Source organism: the organism of the source record quoted next, unplaced genomic scaffold (genome assembly GCF_019419815.1).
Source record: "Pyrus x bretschneideri cultivar Hongxiangsu unplaced genomic scaffold, Pyrus_bretschneideri_v1 Contig57, whole genome shotgun sequence".
Classification (NCBI taxonomy): Eukaryota; Viridiplantae; Streptophyta; class Magnoliopsida; order Rosales; family Rosaceae; genus Pyrus; species Pyrus x bretschneideri.
In genome coordinates this window covers 55,811-74,130 of record NW_025999795.1, presented here as the reverse complement: position 1 = coordinate 74,130, position 18,320 = coordinate 55,811, and the positions used below count along the sequence as shown (strand labels likewise).

Below are 18,320 nucleotides of genomic sequence, written 5' to 3'. Positions count from 1 at the left end.
ACTATGTATTTTTTATACCCAATAAGTTTTGAACTTTTGAGTATTCGTTCTTATATTCCCAATACCATACTATATGTGTCTATTTACTTAAGTTTTCCAACGATGTCAAACGCACGCTTGTTTAATCCCATAAATAGTCCAAATACACTCCAAAGAGAAAACTATGTATTTTTTTAAACCCAATAAGCTTTTGATATTTTAAATACTTATTTTTAACATCTTAGTAACACATTATATTTTTTTATTTGTTTAAATTTTATGTTCTCGACATACTAAAAAAATTTCGTTTATTACCTCATTTACATTACTATATTCCTTCTTCTTAATTGAAATTTAAAATTTTTGAAATGAAAAAATGAAAAAGGACGGGACAGCCTGGACTCCTAGAACGATGGGAAGGGACCATCTCGGAGAGATTTTTCTGTGTGATTAGTACACAGAATGATATATTACATGTTATTATATAAATTATAGGATATATATGCTATAAAATTAATAACTTAAAAAATAAATTTTCTCACAATTTCTATTAAGACAAACGATGCATCACTTGTATTTGCGTCACAATTAAAAAATTTTCACCATGAGTCGGCGTTAGAACAGAACAGAACGAGAAGGATCCGCATTCCTATGGACACGTGGCCCTATCCTATGACCCCACTTCATGGCCCACACTGAACCACTCGGCTTGATCCACGCCCCACCTCAACTTTCTAGTGTGGTCCCATCGTACTTGCACGTATACAACTCAAACCACATGCAACTATTTTCTTTTACAACAGATATTTTTTTAGGATAAATAAGAACTTCATTAATAATATCCAAATCATACTTAGACAATTTAATAACTATTATTGTAGCATCAGGATATTTCAGTTTATACTCCTACCTATTATCTGAATGTACCAAGAAAAATGTACGATCTAACAAGGCTACTACAAAGTATTTACTTACGGACGGACAAACTCTTCTATTCTACTTCACGCGTGTAAACAAAGAAAACCCAAACAATGACCTTCGAAAAAAATACTCGACAAAGAAAAAAGAGGCCTCACATGCAACATAAACTTAAACTTCCATCACAGACTCATTGTGAATAAGGTCCATCAGCCACAACGGAGTAGTTATTATACGAGTGGTAAAAAATAATTTTACAAAAAAACCCTCTCTTTACTTGTTTTATAATATTCGGTATACTGAACCGTATTCAGATACACTCGTAAAAGTCTCTTCTTTTACAGTAATCGTCAATTTGCTTGTTACGTATAAATTATTGAACAATCTCCATTTAATTTGATAAGAAATGCAACTTGAACCTAAGGCCAAAAGTAGAAACAAAAGCCAAGAAGGACCGTTGAGTCTAAACAAAAACAGAATGGCTTCTTTGGTGCATTGCTAAAAGGGCCTAAACCCTCTAATAGTCTGAAAAAAAAATACCCCAACTAGAAATTAGTTGACTAAAAACTCCAAATCAAGATTCTGAGCATGGCGTTTGTGAATTTGCAGCCTGCCCCATTAACTGAAGCTCCCTCTTATCATAAACCTCCAACGAAAAATCCTTCAGCATCTGAGTGGTGGCGCTCGGCGGAGCAGTGGCGGCGGATGCAGCAGCACTAGTCCCCGGGGCCGAGTCCAAACTGTGTCCCAAACTAGAAGAGCAGCTCCCACCACCACCCGTGGCTGCGCCGCTCGAAATCGAACACGAAGAAGCCTGCAACTGCCCATCTCCACCGCCAACGCTGCCAACTTGAACCCCCGCTGGAAAGACCGAGACGAAATTGGACATGGCTCTGGGTTGAAAATTGAAAATCGGCGCCGTGGAATCCGCCGTCGGAATAGCCCAGAGCTGAGGCTGGTTCTGAATCGTCCCGGAGTTCGGAAACATGAAGACAGGCCCAGCCGCGCCGGTTCCTCCAATTTGCCACATAGGCACCAAGCCACCGCCACCACCGCCGTAAATCATTGGTGCTATGGGTGCCAACCCGCTAGACTGGTCGTGCACGTCATCGAACTCACCCAGGGACCCTCTCATCTTCTTTCTCTTCTTAGGTATTTCAGTAACTTCACCGTTGGGTCTCGCTGGCGAAGTTGTTGGTATCTTTAGAGTGCCGCCGACCGAAACGGCGATAGCGGGGATGGTGCCTGAGCCGGTGGCTTGAATGATAGCAGGCTCGGCGTGCTCCAGCAGCCACCTAATGGTTTCACCGTCGGACTTGTGGCCGAGTTCCCGGGTCAGTTGAAAAATCCTGGCCGCACACGTGGCGGGCATTCGGATCCTCCGGCCCCGGCCCTCCACCTTCGTGTGGCGGTCCTTCGACGACCTCCTTGCCGGTTTCGGTGCCGTAGAAACGGGCACCGGAACAATCCCCATGGACAGAGATCCCTGCTGGTCTAACTGTTGCACTGGGTCCGCCAGCTCTTCTTTCATCATCAGCGCCGTCGCCGGAAGGTTTTGCTCCGGAGTATTCGCCACCGATGGACTGGACCCTGAGGTGGCGGTGTTGTTACTGTCGGCACCGCGTTCAAGCTCGTTGCTTTCTTCAAGGCTCTGCCTTTGATTCGACTTCATCTTCTTCACCAAAAAACTAACCCAAAAATCTGCCGGAGTTCAAGAATCTCAGAAAAATTGAACAACCCAGAAAAACCCAGATGGAAAAACACAAAATCAAGCTGAAAAAAAGGAGAAAATTTCAAGAATTTAAAAGCAGGAAAAATCTGGGTTAGCTGCTGAAACAGAGCAAGAACAAAGGATGATTTTTTTTACTGGGATTTTGAATCTCTGTTCATACTTCGGCGGAGGATTAGATTAGATAAGATTAATGAACTAATTACGGAAAGAAAAATCAAATAATTTGAACAGTTATGAAACTTAGAAGGAACAGAAAAAAGAGAGGGAAGAGAGGGAGAGAGAGTGGAAACAAACCCTAGAGAGATAGAATCAGAAGAGCCCCCACTTATCCTCTTTTTTTCCCTTTAGGGACCCTCCCGGAACGATTTATTTATTTACAGGGGAAGGGGTTCCGATCAACGGTTCTTAGAGTTGCGCACACATCATGGACCACGGAGATGCTGACACGTTGATGAGCCTTGTTTTGTGAGTTCCGTACCTTCAGATTAGGGATTGCATGGAGATGACCACCTGCAGAGTCGTTCATTTTGATGAAAACGATTTGTACAAATAAGAACATGCCACGTAATTATCAAGAACACTCAAATCACACGCCTAACAAATTGTGACTTTTTTTTTTTTATTTGTTTTGTTTTGATTTGCCTTTAATATTTTGAAGGCTTTTAGTCAAAATGGTGTACTCATATTGGAGTAACTCACCACCTTAATTTTTAACATTTGAATCAATTGTCCATAATGAATCGGTTTTTCTGTAAAAATTCTATTAAATAAGAACCAAAATGACAAAAATATTTTTAATTTAAAATACAATGAACCAAAATGATTTGACAAAAATTAAGAGTATTTTTGCCATTTTGTTCTTATATAATGGAGATTTTTCATAAAATGACCAAAATGATTGGTAGTGGACAAACTCAGAGAACATTACATCTCACAATCTTAGAAATCATTTTGGCTAAAAAACCTATTTTGAATTGCCTTAATATTTAACAATCACACAAGAATTAATTGGTCAGAAAATAATTTGAAAATAAGAGAATTTAATCAAATCACGTGAAAAATGAGATAGAAATACGAGACAAATTAACCTATATGCCAAAATCTATCCGCATCGAGTGCCAATAAAATTATCAAAATAGATAATACAATTTTCTAAGAGTCCGAATACATGTGGTTTGGTCACTTAAAAAGCCAAAATTCATTTAAGGCCACTCAACTAATGTCTTTGTCTTGGTAGATTATTGTATTTGTACAATCATATATAAAGTACAAAACATAAGGAGATATGATCATGTGACTGATAATGGTGAATCGGACTAAAATATAAGGTTAGTGGTTCAAATGAGTAGCCATCCAGCTTGTCTGGATGGCTACAACTATGAATTTTTGTTCGATATAAACAAATAAATTTGAAGTAACTTCACCCTCCTCTTTATCTTATTTGCAGTAGTACTACGAAATTGTTGTACATTATTCCCACTTTCTCACCAACCTGAAGCACAACCAACCTGATAGATATAAGCCAACAATAACCTGATCATACTTTAACAATATTCAAATATGAAATTTGCTTCTTTTAGAATAATCTTCAAGTTTAATCCATTCAACAAAACGTTGGTCCTCCAAGGACCAAGAACAACAGCTTAGGTGGATATGCTTGGTTTCAAAGCACAGTACATGGCCAAAAGCAGGGTCAAAGTTCTAGTACTTCACGTTCACTATATTACAATGCAGGCTGTTTCTCTATTGAGTAACTTAAAAGTACGATCAACATCCATATAACATATATACATGAAATGCTGAAAATGTATATATACATATAATGATCCTATATATAAAATTTCTATCAGCACCTTCAAAATATCTAAACCCTAATTCCTACCTCTCATTTGTCCCAGAGAAAATGGCTGTGTTTGCACCAAAAACAATCTTCTTCTTCTTCCTCCATGCATTACTGTTACTGCTTTCAACAAGGTTTTCACGGTCAAAAGCAGCGCTCAGTGCTCAGTACTATGATCAAACGTGTCCACAAGCTGAGAAAATTATATTACAAGCGGTGTATAATGCTTCCATGCATGACCCTAAAGTGCCAGCTCGTATCTTAAGGATGTTCTTCCATGATTGTTTCATAAGGGTACAGTCTCTCTCTCTCTCTCTCTCTCACACACACACACACACACACACACACACACTTAAATTATCCCCTATATTGCCTACATAACATCCCTTATCCTGTAGAGCTATGTGGTCATTACTTGGTCACTATACATGCAATATTATTGCACTATGTTATTCTCCTCCATGAACAGTAGAGCGAAATCCCCGCTAATAAGCTTGTCTATATATCGTCTAAATTTTTTGTAGAATTAATTTATGTTTCTAATTGGTTAGGGATGCGATGCGTCGTTGCTGCTAGACTCCACCGCAGGAAACCAAGCAGAGAAAGACGGCCCTCCCAATATCTCAGTCCGATCATTCTACGTGATTGACGATGCCAAATCCAATCTAGAAGCCGCATGTCCACATACAGTTTCTTGTGCTGATATCGTCGGCATTGCTGCAAGAGATGTACTGATCATGGTATGTATGCACTTAAGTTCTCACGTTGCCATACAAATGCTTAACGTAGAAGAAACTGATGTACGTACCATCATTTTTGTCAGTCCGGAGGTCCGTTTTGGAATGTGCTAAAAGGGAGGAAAGACGGAAGGGTGTCGAGAGCTAATGAGACCATCAACTTACCAGCTCCAACTTTCAACGTGTCCCAATTGATTCAAAGCTTTGCTAAGAGAGGTTTAGGTGTTACAGATTTGGTTGCTCTATCTGGCGGCCACACTCTAGGGTTCTCACATTGTTCTTCATTCGAATCCCGGCTTCGGAATTTTAGTCCGGTGCACGACATCGACCCAACCATGAACAAAGAACTTGCTCAGAAGCTAAGAACCAAATGCTCTAAGCCAAACAGGGATAGCACAGCCGGAGAGTTGTTGGACTCAACTTCCTCAACTTTTGATAACAATTACTACAAGCAATTGGTGGCAGGTAAGGGCGTGTTTGGATCGGATCAAGCGTTGTTTAGCGATTACAGGACTAGATGGATTGTTGAGTCGTTCGCCAAGGATCAAAGTGTGTTCTTCAAAGAGTTTGCAGCTTCAATGGTAAATCTCGGAAATGTTGGGGTGATTGAGGATGGTGAAGTGAGACTGAATTGCCGTGTGGTGAATTGATCGGAATAATCTGATCGCGAGAGAGTGATTGATCAAAGATTTTCCTTTTTATTGTTTACAATTTGTTCCCGATTTAAATCTCTAATGTAACTTTGATCTTGTCTTGAGAATAAAATTTATTTTCCTTATACAGTTGGTTTCTGCACACACGTTAACACGTCAACACTTTTTTTTCTTCCCTTGCACAGCCGTGTTTAATCATATCCGTTTTTTCGCATTGTTAAGTCAATTTATTTTCCGATCAAACGGCGGGTTGGCATTGTCACGAACGACGGAGTCAGTGTCGTAATGCCTTTTCGATCTGTTGACGATCCTGCCTTCTCTCTTCCCTTTCAACAACACTCATCAATCCAGAACAAATTCTCATAGTATCTACTCCCACAATTTTGAGCTGTGGAATAAAATTAACAGCTTGATATCATTGTGCCGGTTGTTAACATCCTTTCGGCCCTGGTCAGCCGTTTCAAGATCTTCGGTTTACACCAAGGACGCAAGGAGTGTCAAATACCATGCGGACTCCGGAATCTCAATGTCTTGCCCACAGGCAACCGAAGCACCAGCCATGCACCGTGAAGGCTGCTCACCCACGGTGGTCTCTTACAGCAATTATATTCGCTCTTCGGACCACAGGTATGTCAAACAATCTACTCTCTAACTTCCAAAACTTCTTCTCAACCCAACCAAGGCAGTTGTTCCTGAGTGAGTTTTTGATGCATCTGAGAAAGATTACATCGACCTTCTGTGCAAGCAAAGCTACAACACAACCACAGTAAGAAAAATTCCGGGTGACAGAAGTTTTTGTAGGACCACAAAACCCGGTAAGGCATGGACCTCATCTATCCCTCTTTTGCTCTAGCTATAGAAGATGGTCATAAGGTCAAGGGAAAATTTCATGACTTGCATATGCTGGCAAACCCAAGACAATCTACAATGTTAGGATTGATATGCCTGATGTTAAAGTGGAACCATGTGTACTTTCACTCACAGATGTTAAAGACAAGAAATCGTTGTGTGTGAAGGTAAACGGACCACACATAACTCAAGTTCTATTATATGGAGAAATGAAGATGTAGTGAGATCTCCACTAGTAATCTACAATGTGCTTCCATCTGTATTCTTTACCAATCCGATTCAGAAAACAAAGATAATCAACCCATCGGACACATATATCACCAGGCGAGAGAAGTTCTTTCCTACCTCACTAAAATAACAATAGCAAAGAAAACTGTGCCTATGTTGCCCCACAGAAGTCTAGAAGTATGATGCTCTGGTTCTATCATCTCTTAATGTAGTAAGAAACCAGCAATAATGTTTCTTCTATAGTAGAAAACGTACTCAGTTAAGGAAAAAAAGGGTATCCGGATCCTTTATTTACATTTTTTTCCTTTTTGCTACAAGATTTTGATATGTATCAAGTGTCTACTCCAAGTAATATCTTCAGAACAAAGAAATTCAGATGAAAAATGAAGCGGTGTCACGAAGATAATACACATTTCCGTTACTATATGTTTTTGGTTGAGTAACCTTAAGAAGGTTTTCAGCTTATACACGTAACAAAACATCAAGCAAATACTACATCCGAACGAAATACATACTTGATACCCTTTGTAACGTTTCGGGCTTCATGCAGCAAGCATTTGTCCCCGTGAATGTGCAGAAGAGCCATTCCTTCAGTGGGAGGCACCTACAGAATTTCACGGATTGACAGTCAATGCCATATTCCATAAAAACACTACTGCAAAACTAATTCAAGAAAGAAACAAGATTTTACATCAAGTTGAACATAAAAATGAAACTGAATAGTAGAGAATAAAAGCAATATGGTACATGACGAAAACATAACTCACCTCTGCCACAACACTATTCCTTGAACCATAGAAAACTGTTTCTCCTCCAACCAGAGGCTCTGAGGAAGAATCCTTAAGACTGCTCGTATCACTTTTAGCTTTTGGTTTGAAACCGCCACCACTTAAGTATATTAGCAAAGTATAATGGGTGCGTTTTCCGTCACCAAGATCATTACTTTCATCAATATGCCTTCCAAAGCGCTGACCAGCCTTGTACCTGAAAACACATTGCAACCGAAAATTAAGTTTCCAGGTGCACAGAACAACAAAAAACAGCACATTCTTTTGTAAAATAGAGAAGCATTTCTATACGAACAAGTGACAGGGCATTCTTTAACAAATCGAATCAGATAATTCTTTGCAACAATCCAATCAAATGTACCCAATTTGTAGGATCAAAAGGTTGAGTTTTCTATACATGGGGTCAGTTCACACTTCACAATTACAAAAAGTTTTCAAACTTGTTCAACAACATTAACAAAATGAACTTCACCAACCTATAGAATCTGATATTCGGGTTTAATCCAACAGCGGTCCTCCCTCGAATTTTAATGTCAGAAAACAATTTGTTAAGACCAGACTCCCATATTGTATCTGCAAGAACAGTATCATTCACAGAGATTCTATCATTGTCTCTGTACGCTTCGCCTTTCGTCGGGCCAAGACTCCCTTGGTGAACAAATCCAATAGACTCTGCAGCTTTAACGAAAGCATTTGATTCTGCAGAAGTCAGGAAATTCTGCACCTGAAAATGCCTTAACTCACTCAATTAACCATTAACAGACCACCATTACACCATAATCTTCACCAAGATCAAATTTTGATCCCAATTTTAATATTTACTCAAATAATTAATTAAACCCAAAATACTGTTCATGCATCTGAGAAGAACCCATATGTCAAAAAAATTTGAATTTTTCAAAAAAAAAAATAGAGATGCAAGATTTTTGAAATAAAAATGGAATGGGATTCTTACAGTAAAAAGATGGGTATCTTTGAGAGGAGTTATCTGAAGATATTTCTTTGGTTTAATGGACGGCCAATTGGACGTCTTCTCGGAATCTGCTTCTCCTCTCCGGTCTGCCATTTTCCGCTTGTTTGTTGTTCGTGTTTCAGCCATTCGATGCCTTTCTTTCGCTTTCTCGCTTCCTCCGTTTTATGGGTTTTATGGCCCATTTCCTCATGTCTAGGCCTACCGATTCCTTACTAGTTATGGGCTGAGCCATCATGTACTCTTTTGAAAAGGGAATTTTTATTGTTAAGGAATTTGCCTATTCTATTATAATGTGATGAGAAAATTATAATAATGATCTTTCAATTTTAACTCAATTAGATTAAAGGTTTATTAACTAAAAATTTATGAATATTGATTTCTTAACTCATCAAAACGTGCAGTTATAGTTCTTTTCGTCAATTTTGTTAGAACTTTCGTCAAAATGAATCAGATGTCATGCATATGAAGTTGAATCATGAGGTTAATATGGAAAATTAAATGAGAAAAATTGCAGCAATGGTCCATTAATTTTAACCTAATTGGAGAAATGGTCTATCAACTTTAATTCAATTGGAGCAATGATCTCTCAACTTGAACCCAATTATAGCAACGGTCATTCCAACATGACTCATTTTTTCGTAATTCTTACAGAGTTAACGAAAATGACCATAGCTACACGTTTTGATGAGTTAAGGGACCAATGACCGTGGATTTTTAGTTAAGGAACTATTACTCCAATTGGATTTAAATTAAGGGACTATTGCTACAATTTCTCTAACATATTATATATAAGAATACAAGACTCTAAAATTTAATCGTGTGCTCTAACGTTTTACAAATAAAAAGAAAAATACTCTTGTAAAAAATGAAATTTTTTAATGACGATTATATGGACCTAACTAATGTATTATAATCTTTTTTATACATGCAATTTTGAGGGATGAGGTATTCAATCACAAAACATGAGACCTAAAATACAAGGGTGATTGCTAACTAAGAGCTCGTTTTGAAGTGTTTTTAAAATGATTGAAAACAATTTTGGTAAAATTGATTTTGGATTCCAAAAGTACTTTAAGTGCTTTAGAAGCATCAATTATATGTTTATTGCAAAAAATACTTGTGTTTTCCTAAAATTCACATGAATTTTTTACTAAAAATTAGTATAAAAAATGTCTTTACCACAAACGTTTTTAATCATTTGAATCTACTTTCAAATGAGTCCTTCTTGAACTACAAACACTTTTCAAGTCTTGTTCTTCTCGTAATATCCCCTTCCTTATTTTCACGTGGTTATCTAAACCATGGATTAGCTAGAGAATAAGCTGGTTAATTAACCTGCACAAGTACAATGGCTGCAAATTCTACATTTTATATTATTACTTGCGCCGATACCATTAATTGAAGGGACTTGATTGAAATCTTGCTGCAAATTGTAGATATCTACCAGTACCTCATAATGTACACAGTTTTTTTGGTTAAACAAAGGCGCGAAGAGAACCTACAAAATAATGTCAAGAGGTTCAGGGACTTCATAAATATTAGATAATGATAATTGCTTATAAAAATATTGAGCTTGTTAGAGAGACTCAGGTTGGGCAATGGATCAGCAATAAAACTCATCTCACTATAGATTTGTCGAATATTACATTCACAATCAGACTGTAACATCAGACAACAATACTAAATCACTTCATCAAGATACTGTGGAATATTTTTCTTCCTCTTTATTCTTTCCTTTTCCACCAATATAGCAAAGAAAGCCGCCTTTCCATATGCCTTTTGAATATATAACTACGAATAAAAGTGCTCTTCATCTTAAATAATGTAAAATCCATCTTCTTTTTTTTTTTTTGTTATATGGAGAATCGATGATGAGTTTTTCATCGTCCGAAGTCACTATGAGAAGTGATTTTTAAGTATTTGCATTGAATAAATTATGAAAGATAGAAAACTAATAAAAATGATGTCACAAACTTTTTTTATACGAAAACACCTAATAGATTTTATCGCAAATAAGTTTGAAGTCTATTAAGTGTTTTTATAGTAAAAAAAAAAAAAAAAAAGAATTTTAACGAAAAACTTCTGGTACTGTTCACTTTAACAAAAAACTACATTTTTACACTAAAAAGACAATCTTGGTACAATTCACTTTACCCTTTATTTTGTCCTTATTGTTAAAACTCAAAGTTTTAAACCCCTTTTCATTAGTTTTCCTTAAATTAAACCTATGTAAAATGCATTTTATCGCAAATAAATTTGAAGTCTATTTGCCATAAAGTCTATTAGGTGTTTTTATAGTTAAAATAAAGGGCAAAGTACAAAAAACTACCTCAACTATTAGGGTCACGACAATTTCATACCTCATCTTTTAAAATTGATAATGTCATACCGCATCTTACGAATTTGTGACAATGTCATACCTCTGTCAATTTTTCTGTTAAATGCTGACGTGGCAAGAGACGGGGACCACTTTCTATTAAAAAATTAATAAAATATTTAATATTTTTTAAATATTAAAATAATAAATAAAAGTAAAATTTAAAAAAAAAAAGGTAAAGTACAAAAAACTACCTTAACTATTGGGGTCACGACAGTTTCATACCTCATCTTTTAAAATTGACAATGTCATACTGCATCTTACGAATTTGTGACAATGTCATACCTCCGTCAATTTTTCTGTTAGTTTTTCTGTTAAGTGCTGATGTGTCTTGATTTATGACCTACTTTCTATTAAAAAATTATTAAAAACTAAAAAACAATTATTTAATATTTTTTAAATATTAAAATAATAATAAAAAGCAAAAAAAAAAAAAAAACCCTCATTTCGTCCCTCCCTTCCCCCCCTCCTCCCTCCTCTCTCCTCTCTCCTCTCCCCATCTTCATCTTCTTCCCCTACCTGCAAATCCCAACAAAAAAAAAAAAAAATCCAATTTGTCTTCCCCCCACACCCACACTCAATTTCCCCACACCCACACTCTTCTCCCTCCTGCAACCCAGAAAAAAAAAAAAAAAAAAAACCTAGATCCCGTCGGTGGGAAGATGGGTGCGCAGAGAAGGTGGAGGATGGGTGCGGAAGAGGATGTGGAGAATGGATGAAAGTGGTGGATTTGGGGTTTGATGGGTTTTCAAAAAAAAAAAATTTTTTTCCTTGTTTTTTTCCTCTTCTTCCTCCTTCTTCCGCAAGGGAGTTGATGGTTTAAAAAAAAAAAAAAAAAAAAAAAAATTTCCATCCTCCTTTTTTTCCTCTTCTTCTTCTTCCTCCTTCTCCTTCTCCTTTTCCTTCTTCTTCTTCCGCAGGGGAGGGTGTTGATGGGTTTTCAAATTTTTTTTTATTTTTTCTTCCTCTTCTTCTTCTTCCTCCTTCTCCTTCTCCCTTCTTCTTCTTCCGCGCCGACAGGGGGGGAATTTTTTTTTTTTCCTTCCTCCTTTTTTTCCTCTTCTTCTTCTTCTTCTTCCTCCTCCTCCTCCTCCTCCTTCTCCTTCTTGTTCTTCTGCAGGGGGGTTGTTGGGTTTTCAAAATTTTTTTTATTTTTTTATTTTTTTGGGTTTGCAGGTGGGGGGGGGGGGAAGAAAATGAAGATGGGGAGAAGAGAGATGAGGGGTAGGGGGAGGGGAGGGACAAACTGATGGTTTTTATTTTTTCTCTGCTTTTTATTATTATTTTAATATTTAAAAAATATTAAATAATTGTTTTTTAGTTTTTAATAATTTTTTAATAGAAAGTATATCCCGAATCAAGCCACGTCAGCACTTAACAGAAAAATTGACGGAGGTATGACATTGTCACAAATTTGTAAGATGCGGTATGACGTTGTCAATTTTAAAAAATGAGGTATGAAACTGTCGTGACCCCAATAGTTGAGGTAGTTTTTTGTACTTTACCCTTTTTTTTAAAATTTACTTTTATTTATTATTTTAATATTTAAAAAATATTAAATATTTTTTTTAGTTTTTATTAATTTTTTATTAATTTTTTAATAGAAAGTGGTCCCCGTCTCTTGCCACGTCAGCATTTAATAGAAAAACTAACAGAAAAATTGACGGAGGTATGACATTGTCATAAATTCGTAAGATGCGGTATGACATTGTCAATTTTAAAAGATGAGGTATGAAACTGTTGTGACCCCAATAGTTAAGATAGTTTTTTGTACTTTACCCTATTATTTATTTGTTAACTACTTTCATTATAATTATTTGTTTGTATTATTTATTTGTTAACTACTTTCATTATAATTATTTGTTTGTATTATTTATTTGTTACCCACTTTCATTATAACTATTTGTTTGTATTATTTATTTGTTAACTACTTTCATTATAATTATTTGTTTGTATTATTTATTTGTCAACTACTTTCTTTATAATTATTTGTTTGTATTATTTATTTGTCAACTACTTTCTTTATAATTATTTGTTTGTATTATTTATTTGTTACCCACTTTCATTATAATTATTTGTTTTTATTATTTATTTGTTAACTACTTTCATTATAATTATTTGTTTGTATTATTTTTTTGTTACCTACTTTCATTATAATTATTTCTTATCCCGCATTGTGTAGCAACTTCAAGCACAAGCTTGGTATGGTGCCAAAACCAAAACCAAAAATAAATCATTCAACCGGTGAGAATGTTGGAATATTATCAAAGATTGTCCTAAATTCAAAGTTGTGCATGTCGGTCCAGAAGTTTTCATGAACAACACTCCTCTATACTCTACACCTGATCATGGCTCGCATGTTCATGAAGATGAAGCAGAAGAAGTGCCCGAAACACCCCCCTGAACAAGCGTCGAGATCGACTCGTTATTCAATTAGGTCTGAAGGTAAGTAGACTTCAAAGAGAAAAATGAGTACTTCGAAGAATGATTATGCAAAGTATATGTAACAACTTGCTCGCCAAGGTGAATTGACTTTGGCGCGGGAAATAACGAAATTTGAGGCTGATAAGGCTAGAGATGAGGCAAATGCTGCAGGCTATTAAGAGAGCATTTCAAGCTAATGAGAGAGAAAATAACTACTTAAATAACTACTTAGGCAAGAAATAGAACATGTTAGAAGAAGTAAGAATGGCTCAACGAGATCGTGATATTATGAACACGCCTTTAGAAGGGAAGTCTCCAAATTCTAAATATTTTTGGAAGTCGGAGAAAGCGGATGTGGTGTGAAGGAGGCGTGCAAGAGAAGCGAGAGCAAGAGGAGATGGTCCTAGCACGACAAAAGAAGATCATCCTAGCACCACAAATTGGTTAAGTGATGATGAATAAAGTACTTTTTGTAATCGGAGCCCATAATTTTCTAATCACTTTGGGTTGTAATTTCTTATTTATTGAATAAAGTACTTTATGTTGTTTCCAATTTATTTATTTTAGTACTTTATTTAATTTGGTAATTTATTTTTACTAAGAGAATCTTTATTCAAAAGACATTTAAACACACCAAATAAAATCATAAACATACCAAATAACAAAAAACTCACTAAATGAACTAAAAGAAACACACCAAATAAAATTAAATAAACACACCAAAAGAAAAACAAACACACTAAATGAACTTAAGTATCTTGAGCTTGTTTCAATTCCCACTGGTGCTCTATTAAATCAATTTGCTGGGCATTGTGCATATATGGCCTTTGAAGTGCAGTATATCGTTGAATGATCAATTCATTGGAACGTTCATCTCTTTATAATGGCTCATGTTGCAACGGTTCTTCGGTGACATCATGAGCACAATATATACGTGTTCTTGAATTGTTCATCGTATCTGGCTCATATTCATCAACGACATCATAATCGTACTCATCTTCCACAATCATGTTGTGAAAAATGATACACATCATCATGATGGATCGAAGCGACTTTACATCAAACAATCTGGCAGCACCCCTGACGATCGCCCAATGAGCTTAGGATACTAAAACAACACTCCACATCCTTCCTGCATCCCTCTTGACAGCTTGCAAAGTATTTTTCCTTTACACTTCGCAAACGTGGCACTTTTTTGACAAATGTTGACCACCTTGGGTGAATGTCATCTGCTAGGTAGTATGGCCCATCGTATATACGTCCGTTGATGTAGTACGTGACTTTTGGTTCCTTTCTCTGCAGGACATCGTTGTACATTGGGGATTGGGTAAGGATATTGAGGTCATTTTGAGCTCCCAGAACCCCGAAAAAGGCGTGCCAAATCCATGTATCAAAAGATGTCACCGCCTCCAAAATGATATTTTTTGCTCATTTTCTGTCCCCAAAAGCGCCTTGCCATGCACTTGGACAATTTTTCCATATCCAGTGCATACAATCGGTGCTTCCAATCATCCCAGGAAAACCTCGCATCTCGCCCTTCTTCAGAAGCCTTTGCAAGTCCATGTCAGTAGGTTTCCGGAGGTACTCTGCAGTGTAGATAGAATCGATTACTTCCGCAAAACCTCATCTGGGGCTTAAGAATGGTTGATTTCCTCATCCTCGTTATCTCATCCACTTGGTCTGCAAATGCTCCATATGCAAGCATCCGTAAGACAACAGTAATTTTTTGCTCTAGAATGAGACCCATAGCACCAAAAACATCATTCTTTTGCACAAAGTAAGAATCATGGTTGCAAACAGCAATCATAATTTTGTTGAACAAATGTCGTTCCATTCTAAAATGACGTTTAAAGTACGTATCAGGGAATGCACTATTACAGACAAAATAATTGTCCAAAAGTTTCGTACCTCGTCGTTGCCTACTTCTATCAAGGTTTCCAGAATGGTTGGGTCTGCAGATCTGACCCACAGATTGGATGACTCGACGGGAATGTGAGGCTCTTGCCATTCTTTCTTCTTCATCTCTCATTTTACGCTCCTCATAATCTTCCCTCTTATTTTGGGCCACCTGGAGATTGAACATTCCTTCTGATTGGTTAAACAATTCTTCTTCTTGCTGATCAATTTCCCATATCATCCTTGAGGAAGAAGAAGACATTGTAAGAAAGAAGCAGAAACTATGAATAATGATAGAGATCTTGAGAAAATTGGTGTGAGATTTGTGAGGATGGATGGTGGATTATATAGAGGATTCAGAAATGATTAGGTTGTAGATAATGCCACGTGGCATACTGTCATTCGTTAAAAATCTGATGGAAATCTATCCTCAAAGATTGTAAACAGATTATGATACGTGGCGCGACGTGATTGGTTAATAATCTTATCGGAAATCTATCACCAATAATCGTATTTTCGGATAATGACCCATGACGCAACAAGTACGATTAAAAATCTTGTCGGAAATCCATTACCAATAATTGTCTTTTCGGATTTTATGACAGGTGGCACAACGAGAACGATTAAAAATCTTATCTGAAATTACAAATAAAATTATTTTGTATTATTTTATAACTTTTCGGATAATGACATGTGGCACAACAAGAACGATTAAAAATCTTATCCGAAATTACAATAAAATTATTTTATAAATAAAAAAAATACTAATATTTTATTACCTATTACCAGGGCCATTGAAGTGCAACGATGAGATGCAAAGACGATGACCGTTCATTAAGTATTTTTAGACAAAAATGCCCTTGGTCTTTTTCAAAATTTACAACTTCAAAATCAGTTTACAAACCCTAAAAACAAAATCTCTTCTTCTCAGCCGTTTCTCTTCGCCTCTACAGCCCTTTCCCCTTCGCAACATCTTCCTGCTCATCTTCTTCTGTACAGCCTCACAACCTTCCTCCTCGTCCCCTTCGCAACCTTCCTCCTCGTCCTCTTCCGTGTAGCAGCTCTGCGAACTTGGTGGTCCTCAGGTATCTCTCTCTCTCTCTCTCTCTCTCTCTCTCTCTCTCTCCTCTGTACGGAGGATTTGCATTTTGGGTTGCAGACCCGGTGCCTCGGGGCAGACGGTGGTAACTCCCTCCCCTCTCAAAAATCTCTGATCGAAGGTACGATTTTCATTTTAATTTCGAATTATTGAACCCGTTTGCATTCCAGAAGTCGGAGGTTAGATTCTCAATTTCTCGTTGTTGAATCTCGATTCTGGTGTGCCTCTTAATTTCCTAGGGTTCCTTTCTGCGAATTTATTATTTATTTGTACTGCGATTTTATGGTTTTTTATGCTTGTATCATTCCTATCTCGTGTTGTTTGGGGATTAGAAAAAAAATTGATTTTGATGGAAGTCGGAAATTTTAGCCTTGGGTCGGCAATTTTTGAGCCGTTAGGTGCTCAAAAATTGGGACTTTTAAGTGGAAATTGAAAATTTCAGTTGCAAATGATCAATTTTCTTGATGGATTATGATTTGATTTCTGCTTTAGTAGAAGGCCCTTTGTTTGTTGTGAAAATGTGATCACTTTTTGGTCACAGAGTTGGATGAAATGTGTGATTGCAATTAGGATTTCCAATTCATTCAGGTTACGGTCAATTTCCATACTGTGTTTTGCCACTAGGGTTTTCGATTCTAGATTCTTTGGCCGAGGTCTTTTAGAACTGAATACATTGTAGTGAGAGTTTGGTTAGTCGTGCTGGTTTGAGGCATGGAACTGAAGCACTAGTCTTTTTGGTAGGTTAACGAAGTTAAACAATGAATCATAATCAAACTTTTGTTTTATCATTCGTTGGCATGGTTCAGCACAGTTTATTGTCGGCTTGTTTGATATGAAAATTGTAGGAAAGGAAATGGGCTGATAGAGCATAGTGTCATGTCCTTTATTGCTTTGGTTTGAAAATACTGAAGTATGTTATTATTGTTTCTTCTGTTTTATAATTCTTCATTTGATTTCCGACAAAGTGAATCATGTATTTGAATAAGATTACTTCATTTCTTAAAAAAACTGTAGGTTTTAAAATCTTCAACTTGGATACAAGATTTAATATAACATGAGCACTCGGGGGGCCAGGGCGCCACATGCAAGAGGGCGGCGAAGAAAGAATGAGTTGAACTTGGACCTCAATAGTGCCCCACCTGGTGACAGTCGGGAACAGGAGGGAACTTCAACTCAGTCAGTGCCTCAGAATAATCAAGCGACTTTGCAAGTTCAGCCCATACCACCTAATACGATTGATGTTGAGGCTATTGATGATGATGTTATTGAATCCAGCCCCACGGCTTTTGCTGAGGCATGCTTATATTAATTTTACACATTCTTTTATTGCGAATTTCTCCATCCACTTAAGTGTATTGAAGAAAATGTTGTGATATTTTATGTTTTGCAATTTTTCAACTGTATTAAATCATCTATTCTATATGGTGGTCTAGTGAAAGAACTTTGAGTTAGAATCCCAACCTGCATCCATTTGATTCGAGACCTAGTTAAAACTTCTTTTCTCTTTCTTTCAATTTGTTAATACACTCTATCAAGGCCTTAATCTGCTCACCATGTTCCTCCCAATTATCATGGAGGCAACCCAAATACAAATTCGAATGGAGGTGTAGAAAACGGGAAAAATTACAAATTTTAAAGGGGTTTGCATGTGAAACACAACATATACCTATTAAAATTTGGACCAAGAAAAAAAAATAATGGATAATAGTGTTCAAATTTGAACAACTTATTAAAATTAAAAAAAAAAAAAAAAAAAAAAAGAGTCATGTCCCGTTCCGCCCATAAATTGTACCAAACACAGCGGAACATGGGTATTTTAGTCATTTT

At 36.6% G+C, this 18,320-nt stretch overlaps 3 protein-coding genes and 1 long non-coding RNA gene across 5 annotated transcripts; 2 read left to right on the top strand and 2 right to left on the bottom strand.

Annotated features, from left to right (window-relative positions):
- Positions 1–1,270: 1,270 nt before the first annotated feature.
- On the bottom strand, positions 1,271–2,973 carry LOC103933326 (transcription factor TCP19-like). Its single transcript, XM_048570966.1, has 2 exons — positions 2,924–2,973; positions 1,271–2,598 (listed from the first exon to the last, which is right to left on the bottom strand). Exon 2 carries the CDS (start codon positions 2,567–2,569, stop codon positions 1,472–1,474), a length of 1,098 nt encoding a protein of 365 aa, XP_048426923.1. The 5' UTR covers positions 2,570–2,598; positions 2,924–2,973; the 3' UTR covers positions 1,271–1,471.
- A 1,493-nt stretch (positions 2,974–4,466) lies between these two features.
- Positions 4,467–5,975, top strand: LOC103933328 (peroxidase 66). The gene is made up of 3 exons (XM_009343020.3): positions 4,467–4,763; positions 5,021–5,209; positions 5,293–5,975. The coding sequence occupies exons 1-3, from the start codon at positions 4,533–4,535 to the stop codon at positions 5,854–5,856; spliced, it is 984 nt and encodes a 327-aa protein (XP_009341295.2). The 5' UTR covers positions 4,467–4,532; the 3' UTR covers positions 5,857–5,975.
- Positions 5,976–7,313: 1,338 nt separating this feature from the next.
- Positions 7,314–8,848, bottom strand: LOC103933327. 2 transcript variants are annotated; one of them, XM_009343019.3, is made up of 4 exons: positions 8,680–8,848; positions 8,201–8,442; positions 7,704–7,920; positions 7,314–7,540 (listed from the first exon to the last, which is right to left on the bottom strand). In XM_009343019.3, exons 1-4 carry the CDS (start codon positions 8,821–8,823, stop codon positions 7,418–7,420), a joined length of 726 nt encoding a protein of 241 aa, XP_009341294.1. In that variant the 5' UTR covers positions 8,824–8,848; the 3' UTR covers positions 7,314–7,417. The 2 variants fall into 2 exon arrangements, with proteins under 2 accessions (XP_009341294.1, XP_009341293.1); XM_009343018.3 differs by having other exon boundaries at positions 8,201–8,448; positions 8,680–8,845.
- A 7,525-nt stretch (positions 8,849–16,373) lies between these two features.
- LOC125471125 lies at positions 16,374–17,789 on the top strand. The gene is made up of 2 exons (XR_007253391.1): positions 16,374–16,614; positions 17,508–17,789. It is a non-coding gene; the product is annotated as an uncharacterized LOC125471125 (long non-coding RNA).
- Positions 17,790–18,320: the final 531 nt, after the last annotated feature.

Bases quoted from the DNA above. Each gene is read 5' to 3' on its own strand.
- LOC103933327 (XM_009343018.3), bottom strand. From the start codon at position 8,823: ATGGCTGAAACACGAACAACAAACAAGCGGAAAATGGCAGACCGGAGA. The intron at 8,449-8,679 runs GTAAGAATCCCA...AGGCATTTTCAG, and splicing joins AAGATACCCATCTTTTTACT to GTGCAGAATTTCCTGACTTC. The intron at 7,541-7,703 runs GTGAGTTATGTT...GAAATTCTGTAG, and splicing joins GGAATAGTGTTGTGGCAGAG to GTGCCTCCCACTGAAGGAAT.
- LOC103933328 (XM_009343020.3), top strand. From the start codon at position 4,533: ATGGCTGTGTTTGCACCAAAAACAATCTTCTTCTTCTTCCTCCATGCA. The intron at 4,764-5,020 runs GTACAGTCTCTC...CTAATTGGTTAG, and splicing joins TCCATGATTGTTTCATAAGG to GGATGCGATGCGTCGTTGCT. The intron at 5,210-5,292 runs GTATGTATGCAC...CATTTTTGTCAG, and splicing joins CAAGAGATGTACTGATCATG to TCCGGAGGTCCGTTTTGGAA.
- LOC103933326 (XM_048570966.1), bottom strand. From the start codon at position 2,569: ATGAAGTCGAATCAAAGGCAGAGCCTTGAAGAAAGCAACGAGCTTGAA.